The sequence below is a fragment of the Diorhabda sublineata genome, chromosome 1 (genome assembly GCF_026230105.1).
Source record: "Diorhabda sublineata isolate icDioSubl1.1 chromosome 1, icDioSubl1.1, whole genome shotgun sequence".
Classification (NCBI taxonomy): Eukaryota; Metazoa; Arthropoda; class Insecta; order Coleoptera; family Chrysomelidae; genus Diorhabda; species Diorhabda sublineata.
In genome coordinates, this window is record NC_079474.1 from 6868635 (window position 1) to 6890156 (window position 21522).

A 21522-nucleotide genomic window follows, 5' to 3' on the forward strand; every position below is an offset into this window, starting at 1 on the left:
AAAATTCGATTTCTCCACCTTCTAATAGATTAAACCTTCGAATAAATCGAATTATTTGCCAAATAAGTAATTGGTAGTTACAAGTGTCAATTAAAGAGTTTAGTATAAAGTTAACCTAAAATATTATATATCAATGGTTAATTTATTATACATTTATTTGATTCATCTTTCGAAATACTCGTCAAACAAATAATTAAATATTTAATATGGATGCGTGATAAATTTGATCATTACAATTTTTGGTCCGATGATGAACTTTATAAACGGTTCCGTTTGTAGGAGCGCCCAGGTTATTTTTCAAGAAATAGAGCACAGTTTACAAAACTAAAAAAATCAGTGAATGCTCTTTACGAGAAAAATTTATGAAATTTTTTTCATCTAACGGGAAAAACGAAAACTGTTGAGGAATTCTATGGAAATGCTCGGTTCTCCAGAGTATTAGGTGCACTATATACATGTCTTATATCGTCATTTTGCACTAATTTTCAAGAGGAAATCATGCTGAGCTGCTTAGAAACAGATAATCTTTCTTTTCAATCAACACATAAGTTATCTGTGATACTAAGCTTAAAATTTTAATTATTGTGTCAAGATTGCCATGATCCACTCGCGATATCCACATTTTTGCTAACTCACAAATAAAAATGAGGTTTGAAATTGGCGAAATGGGTAAAGGTATGCTGCTTGAAGATAGTGGACATCCCCTTCGCCCTTACCTTTCAATTTCATTTTCCAATCCACCTGCAAAGTTAATAAATTTTATAATGAGTCACTAATAAGGACAAAAAATTGCATTGCATCTTTGGAGTTTGGGAAAGACGATCTTCTGTATTATCTACAGGAATGAGGTGCCTTTTTAAATAATTTATGCCAAATGTCTAGTGTTATATATTTGTATGAGGAAAATATTGGTTATATCTAAATATTGAAGAGGAAAACCATGAAATGATTCCAGAGAATCATGAAACTCATAATGTTCGACAATAATTCGTAGATTATTTTAGAAATATGCAATGATTAAATTATAAGCACATAAAATATTATTTGCATAATCTTTTATTGTTCGTATTGTTTTTTTTTTCATTTTTAATTCTAACTTCACAAGTTCTATTTGTTTTTAAGCTTGCTTCTCTTCTAAATATAACATTTCCATTCTTGCAATAGCAAATTGGATGTCCACCTTTTTCTCCCAAGTATGACAATCTGTAATTTTATCTTCTAATATATTGATAAACAGAACAATTTCAATATGAATGGTGATTTCAGATCTTTCAGAACACAACTTTCTTCAACTAGCGACTACTTCGACATTAATCTTACCAAAGCAAGTGCAAATAAAATTAATCACAGATCGTTGTCACAAACACAGATCATAGAACATTTGTACGTTTATTTCTTTCCTTATTCAATACACGGACGATTGCTCTATAGGCACCTTTCATGGTGTTACCAACAGTAGACTATTGGTTAATAAAGTGACAAATACTTATTAGTTAGTTTCCATTTAAACCAACTAGAGTGAAAAAACCGTAAACATTTATTCGACAATTAAAAGTTCCTACTAAAGTTATGTGGATAATAATTATTTGGTACTTTATTATAACGTGAAGAAACCGGCCCTTACAATATTTAGTACCGCAAATATTTTTATGAAAATATCAGTTTTCTAAAAATAACTATGTTGAAGTCATATAATAATATATACACATAAATACAGAACTTGAGAACTTTTGCAATGACCAATTCATATTTTTTTTTCATTTGAATTCTACTGGTAATCATATGTTTCGTATGAAAAAAGGAATATTACAAATAAATCATCGATAAATAACCTTTCAGCTTGTAATTATATAGGAATAAAAATAAACTGAGCGAAGAACGATGAAATTTTGATGCAAACAAGGGAATTCATTGTACAAGATTCTCATTGAGGCAAACTCGGAACTTCTCCCATTTATTAATATCGTTAAAGAAGCTTATTACATTCTATTTATAGATGTTCTCAGACAGAGTTGTATTTTGTAGGATGTCGGTAAATCTAAAAAAAAGAGATCTTTGTTAAGTGGGAACCAGATGTTTGAATTATTGAACAGTTTTTTATCAAATCAATTATATAGGGCGTACCAGAAAAATTTTTATGGATGAAATATTACTTATCAACTTCATATTTTGATAAATGAATATATTTATAACAATACACTGTTTTTGATTTCTAGCAAACTGGAATTGAAAAATTGAACATAAAGTTCATTATTAATTTTGTGATTTCATGTGTATGGACTAAAAATATAGTCTGCTTCAATTTAATTTAAAGAAAGTGTCTAAAAAATTCATTTTCGTGTTGTTGTATCTGTATAACCTTTCTTCATTCTTTTGCCATTCTTAAGTATATTTTCTGTAATAATTTTTATCTATTTATTTGAAAAAAATGCATTTTTAATGCCCTTTTATAAGCTTGGTATGTTTGTAACAGAATCTTTGAAGTCGATGTAAGATTTAATTGAAAATCCCATATTATGAAGAACCGATCACAATCCAATAATTGCATAAATTCGAACCATGATCCTGATAAGGTTGATCAGAACTAGCAGTTTTATATCCGATTTCTGGCAGGGCTACCCAACTAGCAAAGAACTTGCCTAGATACGTGGAGTGCACTTATCAAAATAATATAGCAAGCGCGATATTTAGCCACTTATTATTAGATAATTTGTCTACTTTGAATAAAAAAGAATAACACTTCACTGAACAAATATGTTTCATTAGCAAACAAAAATGATATCAAATAAATATTTTGAATAAGTTAAAAAACTCGTACCCTTAGGACCGTTATTTGGAATTCCACAATCTGGGAGCTAAAATCTGTGTCAGTCTAAACGCACAGTAGCAGGGTGCATTGTCGTGTTGCAGGACGATTTCTATTTGGGCACCGTTCAGCGCCTATTAAGCCTCCAATCAGGGCCTGTCGAGGTGAAATGAAGCATCGAAATAAAGGATCGACTTTCATAACCCAGAATATTGCTATTGATCACTATAGTGTCTCTTTCTGTTGGAAACAGTTTTATGCTACATTTTTTTGCTGTTCTGCAAGGTTTTTCGGAACCATTTTTGCTTGGGACTTTTTCATCGCAAAAATTTGAATAATAATCTGCATGAGGTTGAGATTAATTTCTTCTTCTATCATCAAAAAATAGCCAGTAGTATTGAAACACTTTTTGATTTACCAAACAAGGGGTAGCGGAAGGCAAAAAAATTAATTTTTTGATTATATTATATATTATGTAGGATAACCTATTCATTTACTCCATTTACATTTATCTTGTTTTAAGTTAATATTTTGAGATGATATGTGAAAGGAAAACATGTACTTTAGATTTCTATTTAATTTCGAAGAAACTCCTGGGAGCAGCAAAATTTTGAATTGTTATAAAAACGCATTTTGGAGTTACCTAAGTTTCTTGAAATTCTAGCGGTGTATGAAATCCATGGCTTGAAATTGATCCCTTTATTTTTATTGTAAAAACCTATAGATTATTTGAGTTTCTACTGTAGAACTCTTCACTGCTTCCGGCAAATAAGAACCGCTTAGTTGGGCGGTTGTTATTAGACGCTGTATATATAACTTTATCACGAATTACATCAATTTTAAGTTGGAATCCACTTTCAACAAAGTTATTAAAGATTATTTTCCCGTATTGCAACAATCCCCCCCTATTGGCAATTTTACATTTTCGTTTTCAATCGCGATTTGTGATAAAACGACGAATTGTACAAAAAAAGGGCTGGAAATAATTCCTGTAGGAAAGTTTATGAGATATATTTTTTCCGAGCATTTAGGGATTCAATGTATAATAAAAAAATGTATTTCCTCATTTCAAACTCAAAATTTTTTGTCTTCCGCCACCCATTTTCTGATAAGCAATTGTTTTCTTCAAATACTTGTTATTACGAAAATATGTGCCAGTTTTGAGGGTGTTACAATACTTTTTCATCCCAAAATCTCATTTTACCATACTATAACCTACGATCTGGATAAATTAGAATACTGCATGCTCGTGTCAGTAAGTACCTCGAGCGGTCTCCTTTCTTGTGTTTCGTCCTTCACGATTTTACGTACCTTCTAGTACATTTTATGCCAATAAAACACTTATGCACGGTTCATAGAATCATCATCAAATACTTTTAATATTCTACTGTAAACTTAGTCACCAATTTTCAAATTGCACACAAAATTTGATCACGACAGAAAAATTTTTATAAATTACAATATTGATAATCAGCAGCTTATTCTGAAAATACTGTTTACACTACCACTACACAAACACTGTCTGATGCGTGTTTTGAAAACCAAGAGACTGAAGGTAAACAGTAATTGTGAGTGTTGGTGTAGTGTGTTCAGTATGAATATCACCAACGGTTTCAGAAATTCCAACTCCACATGTGCCTTGTACAGTAAGAGAATTTCGTCAGTGATTGCGCACAAAATATGGATATTTCACTCTGTAAAAAAGTTTTTGGCTATTCTGGTTTGTATCCAATTTATGCAGTCATCTTTTAGAACTTAGTTTAATCAATATCACTTTTTGTAGACAGCAACGAGTGAATACACCAAATTGATGGCGATTTTAGATTTTCGAATATTTGAAAAAACAGACATTCCATAGTTTTTCTCGTCATGTTTCTGTTTTTTCAATCAACACATCCAAAGTTCACTTCTGCACTATTATTAATTTCAGGTGGTGTACTCGGCATATAACTTTCACTATTTTCCATATTTTTAGTCAACTATTTCTAAGTAAAGGTGTATTGAGAGACTACTATTTAAAACCAACAAATTTTTGAATCCGTTAGTTTAGATATTCAAAACGGTTTGTATTGTATATAAATGAAAGGATAAAAGTGATGATAAATATCAACTTTACGTTATCAGTGGTACGCAGAAAAGTATTCTTCATCAATGGTACAAAAAATGAAGAAATTGAAGATTGTACGTTCTGACAATAGATCAGACCAAGATAAACTATCTCGATGCATTCAATACAATTCCATTTTCACTATAAATATTTGTGAGGAATAAATATCGCAAACCACAATCTGAATTTAACTATTAGCTATAAAATTCCAATAAAGTCAATGTATTTTTAGAAATAATTAACCCTAGATACATAATTTATTTACTAAAAATCATCTGGTTTAAATACAGAGAGTTTTAATTTCATGACGAAACTTTTGCTTATATTTTGATCGTTGTTACATATTTAGCTCAACGCCTGACTGACCCATACCCACATTTTTGCGTAACTTTTAATGTAAAATTATCCGGACCACGTAAGAAAGTGTTCCGTTTAATGATTGTGACTAATACTAACCAAAAACAAATTAATTCAGTTAATGAGATGTTGTTTTCAATTTTGAGTAAGAAATATGTAATGCCATGAATTTATTAATAGAATCAAGCACATACTTTCGGTGCTTAACGTCAAAATGTGCCAATCCACATTTACTTTACACATATTAAAAAGAAAGAACCTATATTTTCGATAAGCACTCTAGATGGCACCATAAATAGTATTCAGAATACACTTTATAGTGTGAAAATAAGACAACAACAGTTTGGTCTGTTAATAAGGATAAAATGTAAGTCAAGTCGCTGAGCATTTCTTTTAACAACGCGTCCATACAGTCAGCTACAGAAACCGTGAGTAAACTAAGGTATTGTGAAGAGGTCATTTGTGAGAAATTCGAGGAAGCACCTTCAGAACTCGCCCCGGCTACGCACTTGCCTTTGAGGTTGAAGTCAGTTTCCTTTGGGGTTAAGTGTGAAAAGATCTGTAACATGGACTGCTGCTGATTCTATTTTTCTCGATAGAAAGAAAGTGATGAAATATCTAATAGAATTAACGTTAACTAGTGGAAATTTTCGATTCGCTTTCTTAAAATTATACTAGTATAGACTGCTACTGATTATATTCTTCCAAGCAGAAGGAAAGTGACAAAACATCTAATAGAACTAACCAGTGATCTTGACAAGAGATCATAGAAAAATACTTTTTTGTCACACGAAATTTTTATTATTGTGATAATTTTATTCATGTGGGCTCATTAACAATATATAATAATATTGTTTCAATCACTTCCAGTTTCATTTATACGACTTGATAAGAATGTGTTCTAACAATCTCAAGAGGTTTTGTCATGTGTGTGGAGAATTAACTTCCTCATCTCAGCTTCGGAATTTCTGTGAAAAATCAAGATATATACTGGGTTCCACATAAATGTTTTGTATCGTGTGCTATGAGGTTGATGTAAACAAGAGCCCTGAAATATGTTATTTGCTAAACCAATGATTTGGATAAAACCAAAGAGTCAGATTGTTATGTTTGTTTGATTCCAGCAATGGCATGCATGTCAACCGAGTTCAAATATACTATTCAGTTTTCATACTTGTATTCTGTTACCATACCTTTTCCACGTGGTATCAAACTTCCTGTGCCGAAGCCTCAAAACCAAAAGGTTAGGATTCTACTCAGGAACTTGTTCTAAATCAGCACGATAAGGTATCTCGAGATAGACACTTAGTTATGAGTTGTCAACTTCAGAACAACCGCATCTATTGACACAAGTGATTTAAACGAAAAAGTTCGTGATTTGATTCTGTTTAAAAAGCAGGCCAAGTTTTTGGGGTCTAGTTTAAATGAATGTAATTTAGTTCCTTCTGATTCCGAAAATTTTTTATTTTGAACATCGTGATGTTGAAATAAAACAGGTGCATGTGCAAGCAGGTGATTAATCTATTGTAATAACGTTTGATGAATTCATTGAATTTGATGGAAATTACTACTGCTCCTTGACTCACTAAAAAACTAGTTTGAAAACAGTGTTACCACAAACGGAAATAAACTTCCTTTGTTGGGTTCTGTGAACAGGCATGAAAAATTTGTGTCATTACACTTTTTCTAAGACAGTAGGGATAGAAATTGTCACTATACATACGAAGTGTGGCAAAAATCACCCACTATAGGCAACGAAAATGTTAAAAATGAAGTACATGAAGCTCGGCCTAATAAAAATTTATGATTAAAGATGGCATCTGAAAGAGACATTTCCCAAATCCAATGAGGAAAAAAAAAGAACAAGAGGAAACATGAATGATCTGGAAATGAATGATAATAAATTAACTTGCGATGCCATATAAAGCTTAAGGATGTAATCTATCTTCAAAAATACATGTACTAAATTCTCATTTAGATTTATTTCTCGCAAATTTGCCATGGGTGACAAACCAGGCAAGAGGTTCCATCAGAATATTTCATTAACGGAACAGCGCTATTAAGGGAAATAGAGTGAAAAAACTCTTTCAGAAGTCAAATATTTACGAAAATCAAAAGCATCCATTCTATAGAAAGCCATAATATATCTAAATGTAGCTAATGTTTGTACTTTTTACGAAAATATATGTTTCGGTGTCACAAAAACACCTGAAGCGTCAAATTCTTCATTATATATTATTTTGTAGTGGCCTTAGCACAATCAAAATTTGTTTGTTTGATGTTACGAAAAAAGTTATCCAGTGTAATTTTAGTTGATGCCGTTATTGTTTATAGTCTTAATTTTAACCTCATTTTAGGAACATGTTTTGCTGTGTGAGTTTTGCTCGGACTAAAGGAGTACTTACAGATTTCCACCAAGCAGTGGAGACAGTTTATTAAATCCAACGACCTAATTGTTGTTGTTTTTAGTTGCAAATCACTTTTGAAACTGTTGGTGATATTCATACGAAACCCATTTCTCATTACCCATACTATTACGCGGGTTTCGATTACCAAGTTATCGTCATCAGGCGTCGAATGTTATACAAACGGGTGTCAGTATAATTGTTATAGTTGCTGTAGTAGCAGTAAACATTGTTGTTAAAATTAACTTACTCCTATTAGTATATGTGATTTTTATATTTTATTTCATACTATTGAAAGTTATTCTTATTGGTTCTCTTTATATCTCTCGTAAGAGAAAGAGAAAGAGTTGAAAATCGAAGACAAACATTTTTGCGTTGTTCACTTAACAACGGCTAACTACTATTATTAGGACATCCTGTATAATTATATTGGTATCTCGATAGAAAGATGAGAGATAAGGTATTTTATTCCCTACATCTTATTATTATACAAGCTTCAATGAATTGTTATTATTATGTTTATTAGAACTATGTACTTCATGTATGTATTATTATTTTTTAATTACTTTTTAATACTAGTAATTAAAGTTTTCCGTAACCGTCTGGATAAATCATTTATTTTTAGCGACTCGCATTTTACGCTATCGAATATTTTGAATTCCGATGACTGCAACCTTTTTGTTCTTTTCTGTTGTCGTCTGAATTAATGCTAACCAAACTAACCGAACCACCTTCAAATATGTTTCCAATAAAATGCGGGTTTGTACCTACTAAAGGAATGCAGAATACAGGAAGTAGAAACAATTTTAGTGCATTTTATACAAGGCGAGGAATAATAAATAAGATTAATTCTGGTAATAGTACAAAATTTTTACATAAAATTTGCACAAAAGAAACTGCTGGAAATTATGATTCCAAAACCAGAGGAGATAGTTTATAATAATAAAACAAAAACATCATTTTATAAGAAACAGTTGTAATGTAATGTAAAAACAAATGGCTGACAACGGAAACCAACCGATTGGCATCAAATTTTTACCAGATACGCTCGACGTTTTTAGGTCAATATTATTTGTAAATTTATTTAATTTCTTATTTCTTAGACCTTTTGATGTTTATGTTCCTGGATGTTCTTGATTTTAGGTATCTTCTGTTTCAACATGAGTTTTTTAAATAATTTCTGAAAAATAGATAAAAATTAACGAATCGACTAATTTTAAGTCTTTATCAAAATATGATATTGACACTGACAATTTGCGTATTTATATTTATAATGATTATCAAAATAAAGATAAATTCAAAAGAGAACTGTGTTTTAATAAAAAATAATTTTTATAATAAGGAAAGAAGAGTGAAGTTACATAAACTAACCAGAAAAATTACAGGAAACAGTGATATAAAGGAAATAAAGAATCTAGAGACCAACTGAGAAATAGAACAGGAATTGGAGACAAGAAGACAGGAGAAGGAAGATGATAATAGACCATATGTTGAAAACGTAGAAAGGAATGAAAAGTTCCAGAAGTGATCTAGTGAAAATTATGAACCAATTGTAATTGAAGAAATTTTGAGTGAAAAAGTTGAGTATAAACACGTATTATCAAAAAATATATGGTTCAACAAAGATTGGATTTGAATTTTTTAATTCTAATCGAGTATTTTTGATTCTCTGAGTACTAATATCCCAACATTCTTCAAAGGGAAATGATAAATATCAAAATTAAGATATGCATTCTAGAATTTTTAAGCTACTTAATTAGAATTGTCAAGTATGAAGTTTAATGATAAAATTACTCAATTACAATTCAATTACCAACATTGTTACAAATCGACATATGGCATAAATAGTTACAATATCGAATCACTTAAACGGCAAATAACATTTTTAATGGTTCTGGTTAACAAACAAGGTATAATAGCTCATTTAAATCTGCAACTTTTGAAGTAACCTAACCCAGATCTTCCTCGAACTATCATCAGTCATCAACTCAAACCTTAAAAGGACGACTGATACAAAAACAAGCTTATAATATGGTAAATATATCATTAAATTACGACTGTATCTGATTCAATTGTGCAATAAGTACTTCTTTGGTGATAAAATGACGGTCGTTTTTTTGAGGTAAGGTCTCCCAGACGATAAATATAAAACACCGACTATATCCTTACAAGTGTGAGTAATTTGTCGTTCATGTCATTGAATTGAATTAGGTTAGGTTGCAAAAAGAGATTACATATATTTTTATTGGTTTTTTATAGTGCTTAAGAAGTAGAAATTATAACTATTCTATTTCCACGTTTATAAAAAAATATCAATTTAGTAGCAAAAGTATTTCTTAAATGCTTCAGTGTTGAAACACTCATCTAAGTAGGAATTTCTTAGTTGTCTTGCGTTTGGTACATGGAAAACACTTCATTGATAACATTTAAACAATAAAATTGGTTCACAAGTAATTACAAAAAATTGAAAAATAAACGTGAGATTTATAGTTCTTCTTCTTACTATTTTATTAAGTCTTAGTATTGTTTCTTCTACTAATCTGTTTCTTGAGAAGTACATGTCCGGTCGTGCCATCTTTTGGGAAGGTCTCCTTGAAGTTGATTTTTAATCCTTTGCCCATTTAGCCCATCATTCTGTCGACGTGGTCTCTCCAATATCGACGCCTCGACATCGCGAATCGTACTATATCCCGAATTTTCAGATCTTTGCTTCTTATTTGATATCATGGCTCACTCCTTTGATAGTTTTTGCTTTCATCTATGCTGCCCTTATAATGTTCTTCGTTTTTGTTATGTCCGCTCCTGAGGACTTATTTACTTGGGTTCATATCTCTTGTTGTGATCTCGACATTAAATACACTGAAGAATTCGGTTGTTGTTCACAGCTAGTTTACATCTTGTAGGCTCTTTTGCTATAACCGTTGATTTTGTTTTTTTTTCTACAGATATCTGCATATTAACGTTTTCGACTCTATGTAAAAACATAAAAATATTGAATATTGTAATACGTCGTCATTAAGTCTTTACTAGTATAGGAGTCGTCTTTTGCTGCATAAAAAAGCTAAAACTTCAACACAAATAAAATTGAAAACACTTAATGAAGGAATGGTATATAAAAAAGGTGAAAAAGAAGTCTCATAAAATAAATTTATACAATTGGAATGTGAATCACTTTTTTGGGGATTTGTTGCAAAATTTATTTGTTGAATCTGCTATTTGAAACTAAGATTTTTATTGAAAGGAGACTTTCCAACGTAGTGGTTTTAAAGTGAGGAACTTCTGGCTATCTTCTTTATTTTTTTCTTTCTATTTAATTCTGTCCAATATTTTCGAATCTACGTAGGTCTCTGTATTATGACATACGCCATAACATTTAGATCTTATAATGATCCTTAGTATATAAATATCTATAATAATATTGATTTATGAAATTCGAGGTTCCTTCCATATTGCTATCCACACTGTTTATTTTTAGTGTGATATTGTAACTTGTATTTAAATAGCAGTTATCACTGAACGTAAATATAGCGGCGGGTATTTTCTTTCATATCGGTGGTTGCCAAAATTCAAATTTAGAACACGCTAAAGCTCGACTTCACATGTAACTCGGGGGCGTATTGTTTGATTAAAATATTTCGACTATGTTTATACTTTTCAGTGATCGATTTAGAAAAATCTTCCACTGACACGTGAAGATATATAATGAACGAGAGTTGTCTATAAAGTTTCCAATTTCATTTTTCAAATTAGTCTTCTTTTAAATCTATACACTTAATTCCGCCATGCTTCAATCATTTACTGTCTTTCAAATAATAGTTCTAGTAGTATCCTCGATATACATTTTTCGGCATACTGCGATGATTACTCAGGATTTAATAGTTGTACTCTCATGTGAATTTGATTTTATTAAACCTGAATTCGTACGCTAGAGACCTTCTAAATATCATATATCACCATATAAAAATATGGTGATGCAATCAAAATATTATACGATGGCATCATACGTAAAAAATATCACATTTTTTCGGTCTTCAGCCTTACCCAGTATATTTAATTGTACCTTGATTATATTTTGTATTTTTTTTCATTTCTAATAGAAGTTAATTTCTGTTTACAACCAAACAATAAAATATGAACAGACACAATTCACAAAGCATGAATCAGACATAATTTCGTTTTCTTGATCATACACATGCAAACGATGATAATTTTATGTGTATTTCCATTTCCATTTCCAAGCGTTAGCTCATACAATATATTACTGATATAGTCCGATGTCGTCAGCTATAATATCACCTTGAACAACGACACCGGTCATGGATGATAAAAATGTTGATAACTTATCATCTAACAGTGTCATTTGTTATTTTTACAGCTTTATATAAATATTTTCTTCGCTAGGAAGTGAGGGAAGGTAATTGTTTGGGAGCCGTCAATTCTTACATAAAAAATTTTCCACGAAAAATTTTTTTAATATGAGGTTGTCTATCGACAAAAAATATTCTTTTAATTTTAACTAAAAACTAAAAACTAAAAAACTCGTTATATACAAAGATAGTATGTAATTTGGAATAAATTCATTACTTGGACCCGTGGCCGATTAGTTATTATCTAAATCGATCATTGAGAAAAAATGAAAGCATAGTTTTTATGACCTAAATTGTGAACCGAGTGTAGCATCATAAATCAGTGCTGAATAATTTCTGAAATAACATTTTTAAAATTATTTGTTTCAAAAGAAACTCTTAGTAGTTCTCAACTTTCTTAGGAAAGAGCTACCCTGAATTCGAAAGCCATACACGTCGTTTCAAGCATCTCCATCTAAAAATATCAAAGCAAACACCCTATCGAATTGAAAAATTTTGAATAGTAGGAAATCCTGATAATTAGTGATTTGTTTACATCAAGTGCAATCCATGTCTGAATAAAATTACTGTTTATTATTAACTTTTGATTTTTAAACATCCATTTCAAATCGAAATTATTTCAAACAAAAGCTATTAACAAGTAATTGAATTAAGCAATTTTTTTTATCGACAAACCGTTGTCCTTCGAACAACGTAGCTCTTGAACTGTGCCGATTTCGATCCAAAGTAAGGTATATTTCAAATCATGTCATTTCAAATCGACAACAAAATGTCATATGCAAAAGCAGCCAATCAATAACGGAGCATCCTACATCCAAATAGACAACAAGCCATTCTATTCAATACCATAAATCACTTCCTCAACAACTCGAAAGATTAAGTAATCACCTAAACTCTGAGGATTTAATATTTGCATCTCGCATATGATATACTAGGATGTTCATATATTTACCATTGAAAGCATTAGTAGACAAATTTATTGAAAAAATAGGGTATATAGCCATAAAAGAAAGCGTAATACACGCTAGAAGATTAATAAATCCATCAACACGCTTAATATTATCTAACGGATGTCCAAGCTAACTTTGAAACATAATTGAAGAAGAATTGATAAAACTAGGCTTAAATCAAGTATCTGATATCTCACTTATAGTCATATACTCAGTATTTTCAGACAAGTTTTCGTAGCCCCTCTCCCATATAAATGGCTGAATATTTTCTTATCTATTTTGACCAAACATCGTATCGATAATCCAAAACTAAACATTTTTTAAACAGAGTGATCACCATGCTACAACCTGTTTAACTAATACATCCACCAGAATTACTCAAAATACCTCCAATCAACTTCTCAACACACCTTATACCAAAATTCATTACCTAACACATGACACCTATAGCTTTGCTAACTTCAGATAAAACAACAGCACACACACCAACTCAAATATCTCCAGAAACTCGAACATAAGCTTTTACTTTATCTCTCTTCAACCAACTACTACTTCCAAATACAAACGCATCCATAGATATCCTTGAAGGTCATCGACCAAAAATGAAGCTTCAAAGAAGTATCTTCCCAGCCTATAGAAGAATGTAATTCCTCCAATTGATAAAATAAACTAAGACTTATGACAATGACAGCGTTAACCTTGCAGCATTATTGAAACCCATGAAAGAATACTTAGATAATGAAACTCAGTTGTTGAATGATCGTGTTTGTTACTTATGTAGAAAATGTAGAATAGAAATGTAGAAACAAACAGACAACCAAGAAGTTTGTATATTCCGTATAACTTTCAATTATTTTGACATTAGAGTTGTTAATCTAGATAAAATTTGGGTTCCTTATATCGGTCATACAATTTACCACGAAAAATCATATAAAAAGTTTTTTGCTACTTTTTAAGAAGCCTCTCATTTGGGGTGACCAAAAAGATCACATATTATAAAGTATCTCTACGTTAATTATGTTGATGAACTTGTTTGTCAGCGTATTCTTGGAATAAAAAAATATAAAATAAAACAAATAAATACGATAAATAAGAAAATAAAAGTCTTGTAATAGTTTACAATACTTTTTCAACATTCTTTCCAGCTTTTTTCTCGTAATTTTTCCTCATTTGGTGAGGTGAGGACGTCATGCAAGTGGTTTTAGTTTTATTTCTTGTGAGGAAAATTCACAACAAACAACTAAAAAGAGTCTATTACTCCGTATAAAAGGTCTGATTTTTGACCATTTCAGAATTAGAGCTGACAATAAATCTCGGGTTCTTCATGTTTGGAGAGCTCATGTAAAAAGATTAATCTGCTCATTGAGAAGCCGGTCAATTGGTGTGATCAAAGTCATCACATTACTGATAGTTTTCCAGATATTAAGTGGGGAAACACGGAAAAGAAACATATTCTGAAGTATTCCCAAGTTAGTTATGTTGACTAACCTGTTTTCCATCGCATTCATTCTTGAAATATCAATATCAAAACAAAATAACAGCTGCGCAGGTAGCCTTAGAAGAATATTAACATCGCAAGAGATTTTTAGATCTACGAGAGTTCGAATTTGTAAAACAATTTTGAGACCCACCGTACGCCTGTTAAACCTGGGTTATAAAATATGGGAGAAGTAAATACTAAGAAGAATTCTTGGAGGAAGGCAGACAGAGCTGGGATGTTTATAAGATTATAGAGACAAGAAGGTTACAATGGCTAGCTCACTTGAAACGAATGGCGAAGACAGACTCTTGAAATGAGTTGCATGGAAGATACCAGAGGACAAGAGGTATACGAAGTATGTTAATATGAGAAGGTACTTTATTATGATGATTTCCTTAAAATTGCCATATCTAGATAATAAGACATTGAATCAGGAATTTGAATATGTATAAGGATAGTCCCAACACCTAGAGTCCCGTCTATAACAGAGTAATTTGCTCGAATCAATTTTATTTTGCAGTAATGGTACACGTTGTTTACTTATAATCAACTTATGGATTTTTGAATTCCTCATTAAAACTTCTAATATGTCACATTGCAAAGTGTATGAATCTACTAAGTTCACTCCAAAACAAAGTAAGATTAAACTCTCTCGATAAGGTATATGATGATGATTTTCATTGGATCGAATTTACCAAATTCTCTCAAATTATGTTGCTATTGGTTATTAAAAACTAATCATATCTGCACATAAAAATTCTTGATTGTTGATGTCAGTAAATAGACGTTTGACATGACTATTGAAAGGTTCCACAACGATGAAAAATATCGCAAAAACCTTACTGAAATTCTATGAAGAATATAAAGCTACTGATTATTTAACAGAAATTGATTTTGTTCAACAATGTATCAAAAGTCGCAAATTATCTACGGAAGACGACCTCGTAGATTATTTTCTACGTTTTATTCAATGCGAAACATTTATTTCGAAAATAGCGAAACGGTTTATAACAACACAAAAGTTGAGAAAAGTGAATGAGAATCGGGTTAAAGTCTTGATATTCTATTGCATCTTCATTCTGGATTGTGATAACGTCAAAGATATTGTAGAGGATCCTGTTTATTATACAAAACCATTACTAAATTTCTTAAGCTCCGAAGCAAATTATCAGTTCATAGTGAATTGTTGTTCACAATATTTTGACAATGAATTCATTATCCACCACGTAATGGAACCACTTATGAATAGAGCCAATGCTTTCAAAACTATCGAAAAGTATGTATAAAAATCACTACATCAACAAATAATGTCTTGTCTCTAAATTGCTTAGGTATATTCATATAGAAGAGCTAAAAAAACTTCCGCACAAACATCTTACGGTTCCTAAAGAATTCAAATTTGGAACGAAACATTATGGTTCACCTTACCCTCCTGCAAATACGCCCAAAACTCCTGTTGTAGAACCTGAAACACCCACTGTAAATTATGATAAACGATCTTATCTACAATTACAACAAGAGTTGAGGATAAAACACGAAGAGAATGTCGCAAAAGCTCAAAAGTTACTTCAGGAGGCTCAGAATTCTAAAAATGCAAGGCTTTCAACAGTTAAAACCATCAAAAGTGCTGAGCCTCCGCCGACAGAACCGAAAGTACGGAAAAATGTAAGTCTTCTTATCACTAGTTTGGTTATTCGTGATTAAAATCTTCCAAAACACTGGTATTTTTCACAATATTGTTCGGGTACTTTTATTTTTTCTCATCATTTTCCTCCCCTTTTCTACATGAGATTTGGTCGATTTTATCGAGCACTTTCTTTTCAGCTTTTCTAATGGTTTTGTTAGGTGCGCATCCACTTCTATTACAATCTTTGGTAACCCATTGTTTGTCTTATAAATTTGCTATATTTTTTAAGTATTTCCTAAACCTTTTCTGTCTATTCCTCTAAATTCAGTCTAGTAAACTGTTTCTTGTTTCCTCGGCCAATTCATTTTGCTTTTAATTTATCTGTGGGAAGTAGTCTTAAATTGTTAAAAGCACATATTTTTGTTAAATTCACCAAAATACCATCAAAATGATTCAAGAAGGTAGGATCAATAGATCATATTGTTCCATTGAATAATATCAATAATTATTTTAAGGCTCCCCCAATGAAACAAGTAGAAATAAGAGGCAACACCACAACAACATTGAGAGAAGCTTATCTTCTTTTAAAAGAACACGAAGAAGAAATAAACAAGCTAGAAAATATCATTAAGGGCGGATATAATATGCAAAAGATAGCAGAAATTGAGCAAGAAGAAAGAAAAATAGCAGAGAAAAAGGCAGTAGAAAGTATACAGAAAAAACATTTACTTGGTTTGATTACATTTGAAGAAGCGATTTTAGCGAAAAAAAAACTTATTGATAATAACAAACAAAGATCTGCCGAAATCATTGCTGAACGAATCGAATTAGCCGAAAAATTAGAAGAGTGGAGAAGAATAGAACAAGAAAAAATGAAAGCCAAGGTACCATTTCATGTATGAAACAGATAATTATAATATTTATGATAATTATGAATAAATAGGTAGAAAAGAGTCAACAAATCAAAGTTGATATGAAAGAATCAGAAAAAAGAAAACTAGAAAAGAAACAGGAAGAAGTAAGAATTCAGCAGCACGAACTTAGAGAAATGTTAAAAAAGAATGAAGAAGAAAAAGCCGCTGAACTTGCGAAAAAGATTGAGTTAATACAAGAAATTAAAACTATCCATGAAATGAATAGGAAAATGAATGAATCCAGGTATACAGCTAGTAGAGCTTATGAAGTATTATTATTTACAAAAAGTTGGAGAATTCCAATATTCTCTTTAGCTTTTCTTAATGGATTATTGCATGTATTTGAACAGAATTCTTCTTGCCAACCTCCACAAAAGCTGTGGTTCTTAGTAAGATATGAAAGGAGACCAAATGCTAAATGCGGCCATATTTTGTACCAGTTTTGGCTATTAAATATCGAGACTGGTTACGAAAAAGGGTTTTATTATAAAAATTATTCTACATTCGAATGCTCCCCTTCAATATTCTTCCCTCCCTTCGCCACACATCGTTCCATACGTTTTTTCCATTGATCCGAGCAGATTTTATCTTTAGAAACAAATAAAATCACATGGTGCCAAATCTGGTGAGTAAAGCGGGTGTTCGAGCACTGGAGTGCACTAACAGGCCAAATACTGCTTCACAGATAGCGCGTTATGGAACACATTCAGTCATCACGATAGCGTTAATGTCGGAAAAACCGATCAACAATGCCTTGAATTTTGATTTGTTTTCACTAAAGCACTTACACCACTTAAAAACACGCGCACGAGATAGAGAATTGTCCCCATGGGTCTCTTGCAACAATTTATAGCACTCAGTCAGATTTTTTTTTTTAATTTAATGAGAAATTTGAGATTGATATATATATATATATATATATATATATATATATATATATATATATATCTCGTAGGCATAGTAATGAAAGAAAAAATAACGATCATGGAGTGTGGATACTCGTTACAAGCCCAAACATCTATTTTGAAGTATTTCATCAGCAACAATTGATGATAATTCTCCTAATTTTCTTCTAAGCTAGAAGCAAGCACAAGAGTGGTAACCCTATTACACTCGAGTAGTTCGAGTGGTGCCTGTGGATGTTGATCTTGAATTTTTGTAGGTTTTAGTGTTCGGGAAAGTAGCTGATTCCACAGACTAGCACTTCTCTGCCTGTCTATAAAATACTGCTCTAGGTGGGAATATGTTAAACAGTTTGGAAGAGCATAGTATCGGTAAAACAGAGCAGGTCAGAGGCCTTTCTTTTATGTTCTAAGCTGTCCAAGCTTCTAATCAACGCTGGATCACCTATCAGTGGAATCTTCTGTGTTGAGTGCACCGAGCACCAAATGTACGCCTCAATGGGCGAATCTTGGCCTTGTAGAGGATTAAAAACTAGTGCGGATATATAGCTTTTTTAAAGAGTGCTCCAAGTTTTTTAGATAGCCTTAGCCAATTCGTTCATATGACTAAGCCAGAACTGGATGTGATAGATCCAACCTCAACACCGAACAAGCGAATTTGCGGCGATGTGGATATTTTACGTCTAGTTAGGACCAAATTCCTAGCCGGAGTGCCAGCCTTCTGGGTAAAAATAGCAGCCTGGGTCTTTGTTGCATTAAAGTCAATTATATTGCTTCCACTCTAGAATGTTTGCAAGATCGGTATTGATGATGATGATTTGTTGCTGTTTACGTCTGTGAGGGTTAGCCGAGATTCTTGTGGCAGTTGATTTGAACGCCAACACCAGTGTACTATTGTAGGCGGAGCTATAAATCGGGTTGCAATTTGCAGATCGGACTTTCAAAAGCTTTATCTAGATTCAATTGTCCCTATCTGCAGATGATGCTAAACAACATCTTTTCTATTACTGATTACGTTGTTGTTAATATTTTCAATATTTATATCAATATTGAATGAAAGATAATGTCTATAGGGTATATGCCAGGTACACCCAGAAATAAAATTTCCCAAAAATAAATTAATTAAAATTACCATTTCAATATCAACTACTTTTAGAAAAGACTTTGATCCCACGGAAACTGCAAATTTGGGGCTTCTCTGTGAAATGTCGATAGCAGAGCTACACGAACGCCTTTTTATAGAGAAGATGAACATCACCAAGGAACTAGAAGAGAAACGAAATAAAATAATAAACAAAAAACTTGAACAGCAGAAGATGATTGAAAATTATAAAGATATGATAACGCAGATGAGAAAAACACCAAAATGTACAATAGAGCCTATTGTAGAAATTTCTCAAAAAGAAGAAGAAAATCCTGAGTTGACGGAGCTCAAAAGGATTTTAGAAGAAAAGAGGAATCTAAGGAATAAAGTTTCCCTATAATGTTTTTGGTATTACGCACATTCAATTGTTCAATTAAAGGATTTGTATATGAAATTTTATTTGAAATAAATTAATATGAATTTCATTAGTGTTTTTTTCTTCCTCTTCTTTTATTTATGTTTGTTATCCTATCACAATGATGAGACTATGACAGGTACTCGTTGGGTTATTTTTAGAGGAGAAAAAACGTTTTATGTAGTATGTGGAGGTATCAGGAATAGCCCTGATATTGGAAGAAAATTCTTCTGCAGAGCTGAAATTGTGTAGTATTGTTGAAGGGTAGTGTAGTATCAACTGAAATAATGATTGGAAAAACCTGATCCAACGAACTAACATAATATTTGGAGGAACTAATAGAATTTCATGGCAAATTTAATGGAAATTGCCTCCTACTCTGTAATTGACTCTAATAATAATATTTAATACCGGGCATGCTGCATACTGGTTTAATTTTAGCTACGAACCTATAATTTTGTTATCCATTGTGGTTTTCTTCTGTATATTGAAATTTTATTTTATTTGTTTTATCTTAGTTTAGTAATTTTTATGTTTGTTTTTTAGTTTTCACAAGCTTTTGTCTACAAATTGTAAATAATTTTTTGACAACAAAGCATTTCTCTCTCTATTAATGAAAATTTGATTATAAAATTCTATTCGGACGGGCAAATGAAAAATTGAGTAAATTGAATGAAAAAACAGTTTCTGTTGACTGAGAAAATTTTTCAGAGCTGATGATGTTATTTCAAAGGAATCTGTGGCATGGTATATTTGACAAAATCTGCCTCAAGGTCTAATAAATCTATAAAGTAATTATCAATTGTTCCATATCTACTGGTTATATTATCTAGAATTATGGAGGAGGTTACAGTAATTCTTAGGCACGGAATTCACATGCATATTAACGTCAAATGAATTAAAAATTTCCACCAAAGACTTATGTGACAGAAAAAATGCGAATAAGTGAATCTTGAGGTCTCGTCTGTTGTTTATGAATAGAACGTCAAGTAAGTAGAGGAGAATCTCGAAAAATAGATTGACATTTGAATAGGTGTTCTATGATCCCAAACAATGTATAAATCAATATTTTTTCCACGGATTCTATAAAATGTTCTATAATCTATAAATCAGAGAATTTCTCGGGCGGTGAAAAATATCCTCTATTAGTATATTAAGAAATAATTTCTCTGTGTTATTATAATAACACAAGTCTACCATGAATTGTGGCATTTCAATTTGATACAGTACGTTTTTAATGTTGACCAAGAGAAGCCTACGATAAGAGCGCAATATCAAAATATTACCGAAATTAGTTAACTTTGATGAAACTACAACCCCTGAAATTTCTTCTGATGCAAGTTATTGTTCCATTCACCCAAAACATTGTTTTTAATTTCTTGATCCTTTCATCATTTTCTTTGAGAAATACACACAAATGAGTGTAAGTTGAATTGTCGTATATTTTTAGAAATCTTCTGTAGTTAATGATTATCATATTTGATAGGTATTACTATTGTTACAGGTGAATGTCGGTTCTCCAGCCGAAAGAGCCGGACTCGTTGCAGGAGATTCAGTGATCAAAATCAATAACACAGATGTATTCAATTTGAGACATAAAGACGCACAGGACGTCGTACTAAGAGCAGGCCCTTCATTCGAAATGACCATTCAAAGGTTGGTACAAAAATGAAGACTATATGTGTTACAGTAAAAATTATAAATCGGTGATTATAAAATTACCGGTGATTATACATAATCAGCATCGAATTTGGTAAATATGATTAAATTATTTCATATTTATCAAATCTACCGGTTAATATATAGTCTTCAAATTTATAGTTATTCATTACTTTATATCTGTAAAAGTATTACAGATCTTACACAGCATCATAAAATATAATTGAAAAAGTTTCATGCCTTTTATAAGTATAACATAATTTTCAACACTGATGGATCGATCAGATTTAACATCAGATTTGAATCAACGAACGCTGCTTATACAGCCATTATTCAAGGATTTATTTTTTACGAGAGGGTAACATGTCTACATGCATCGAAATTAGAACTACTTCTGAAATAACGTGATTGATAAATCTTATAAATATCAACTTAAAGCAAACATAGGA

General features: G+C 31.5%; 1 protein-coding gene across 20 annotated transcripts in view; it reads left to right on the forward strand.

Annotated features, from left to right (window-relative positions):
* The window catches only part of LOC130446240 (PDZ and LIM domain protein Zasp), a 96408-nt gene that overhangs the window by 26237 nt on the left and 48649 nt on the right, over positions 1 to 21522 (forward strand). For all 20 annotated transcript variants that reach the window (XM_056782444.1, XM_056782479.1, XM_056782363.1 and 17 more), the window contains exon 2: positions 20919 to 21070. In XM_056782444.1, coding sequence (XP_056638422.1) covers positions 20919 to 21070 — 152 coding nt within the window. The remainder of the gene's footprint in view (positions 1 to 20918; positions 21071 to 21522) is intronic.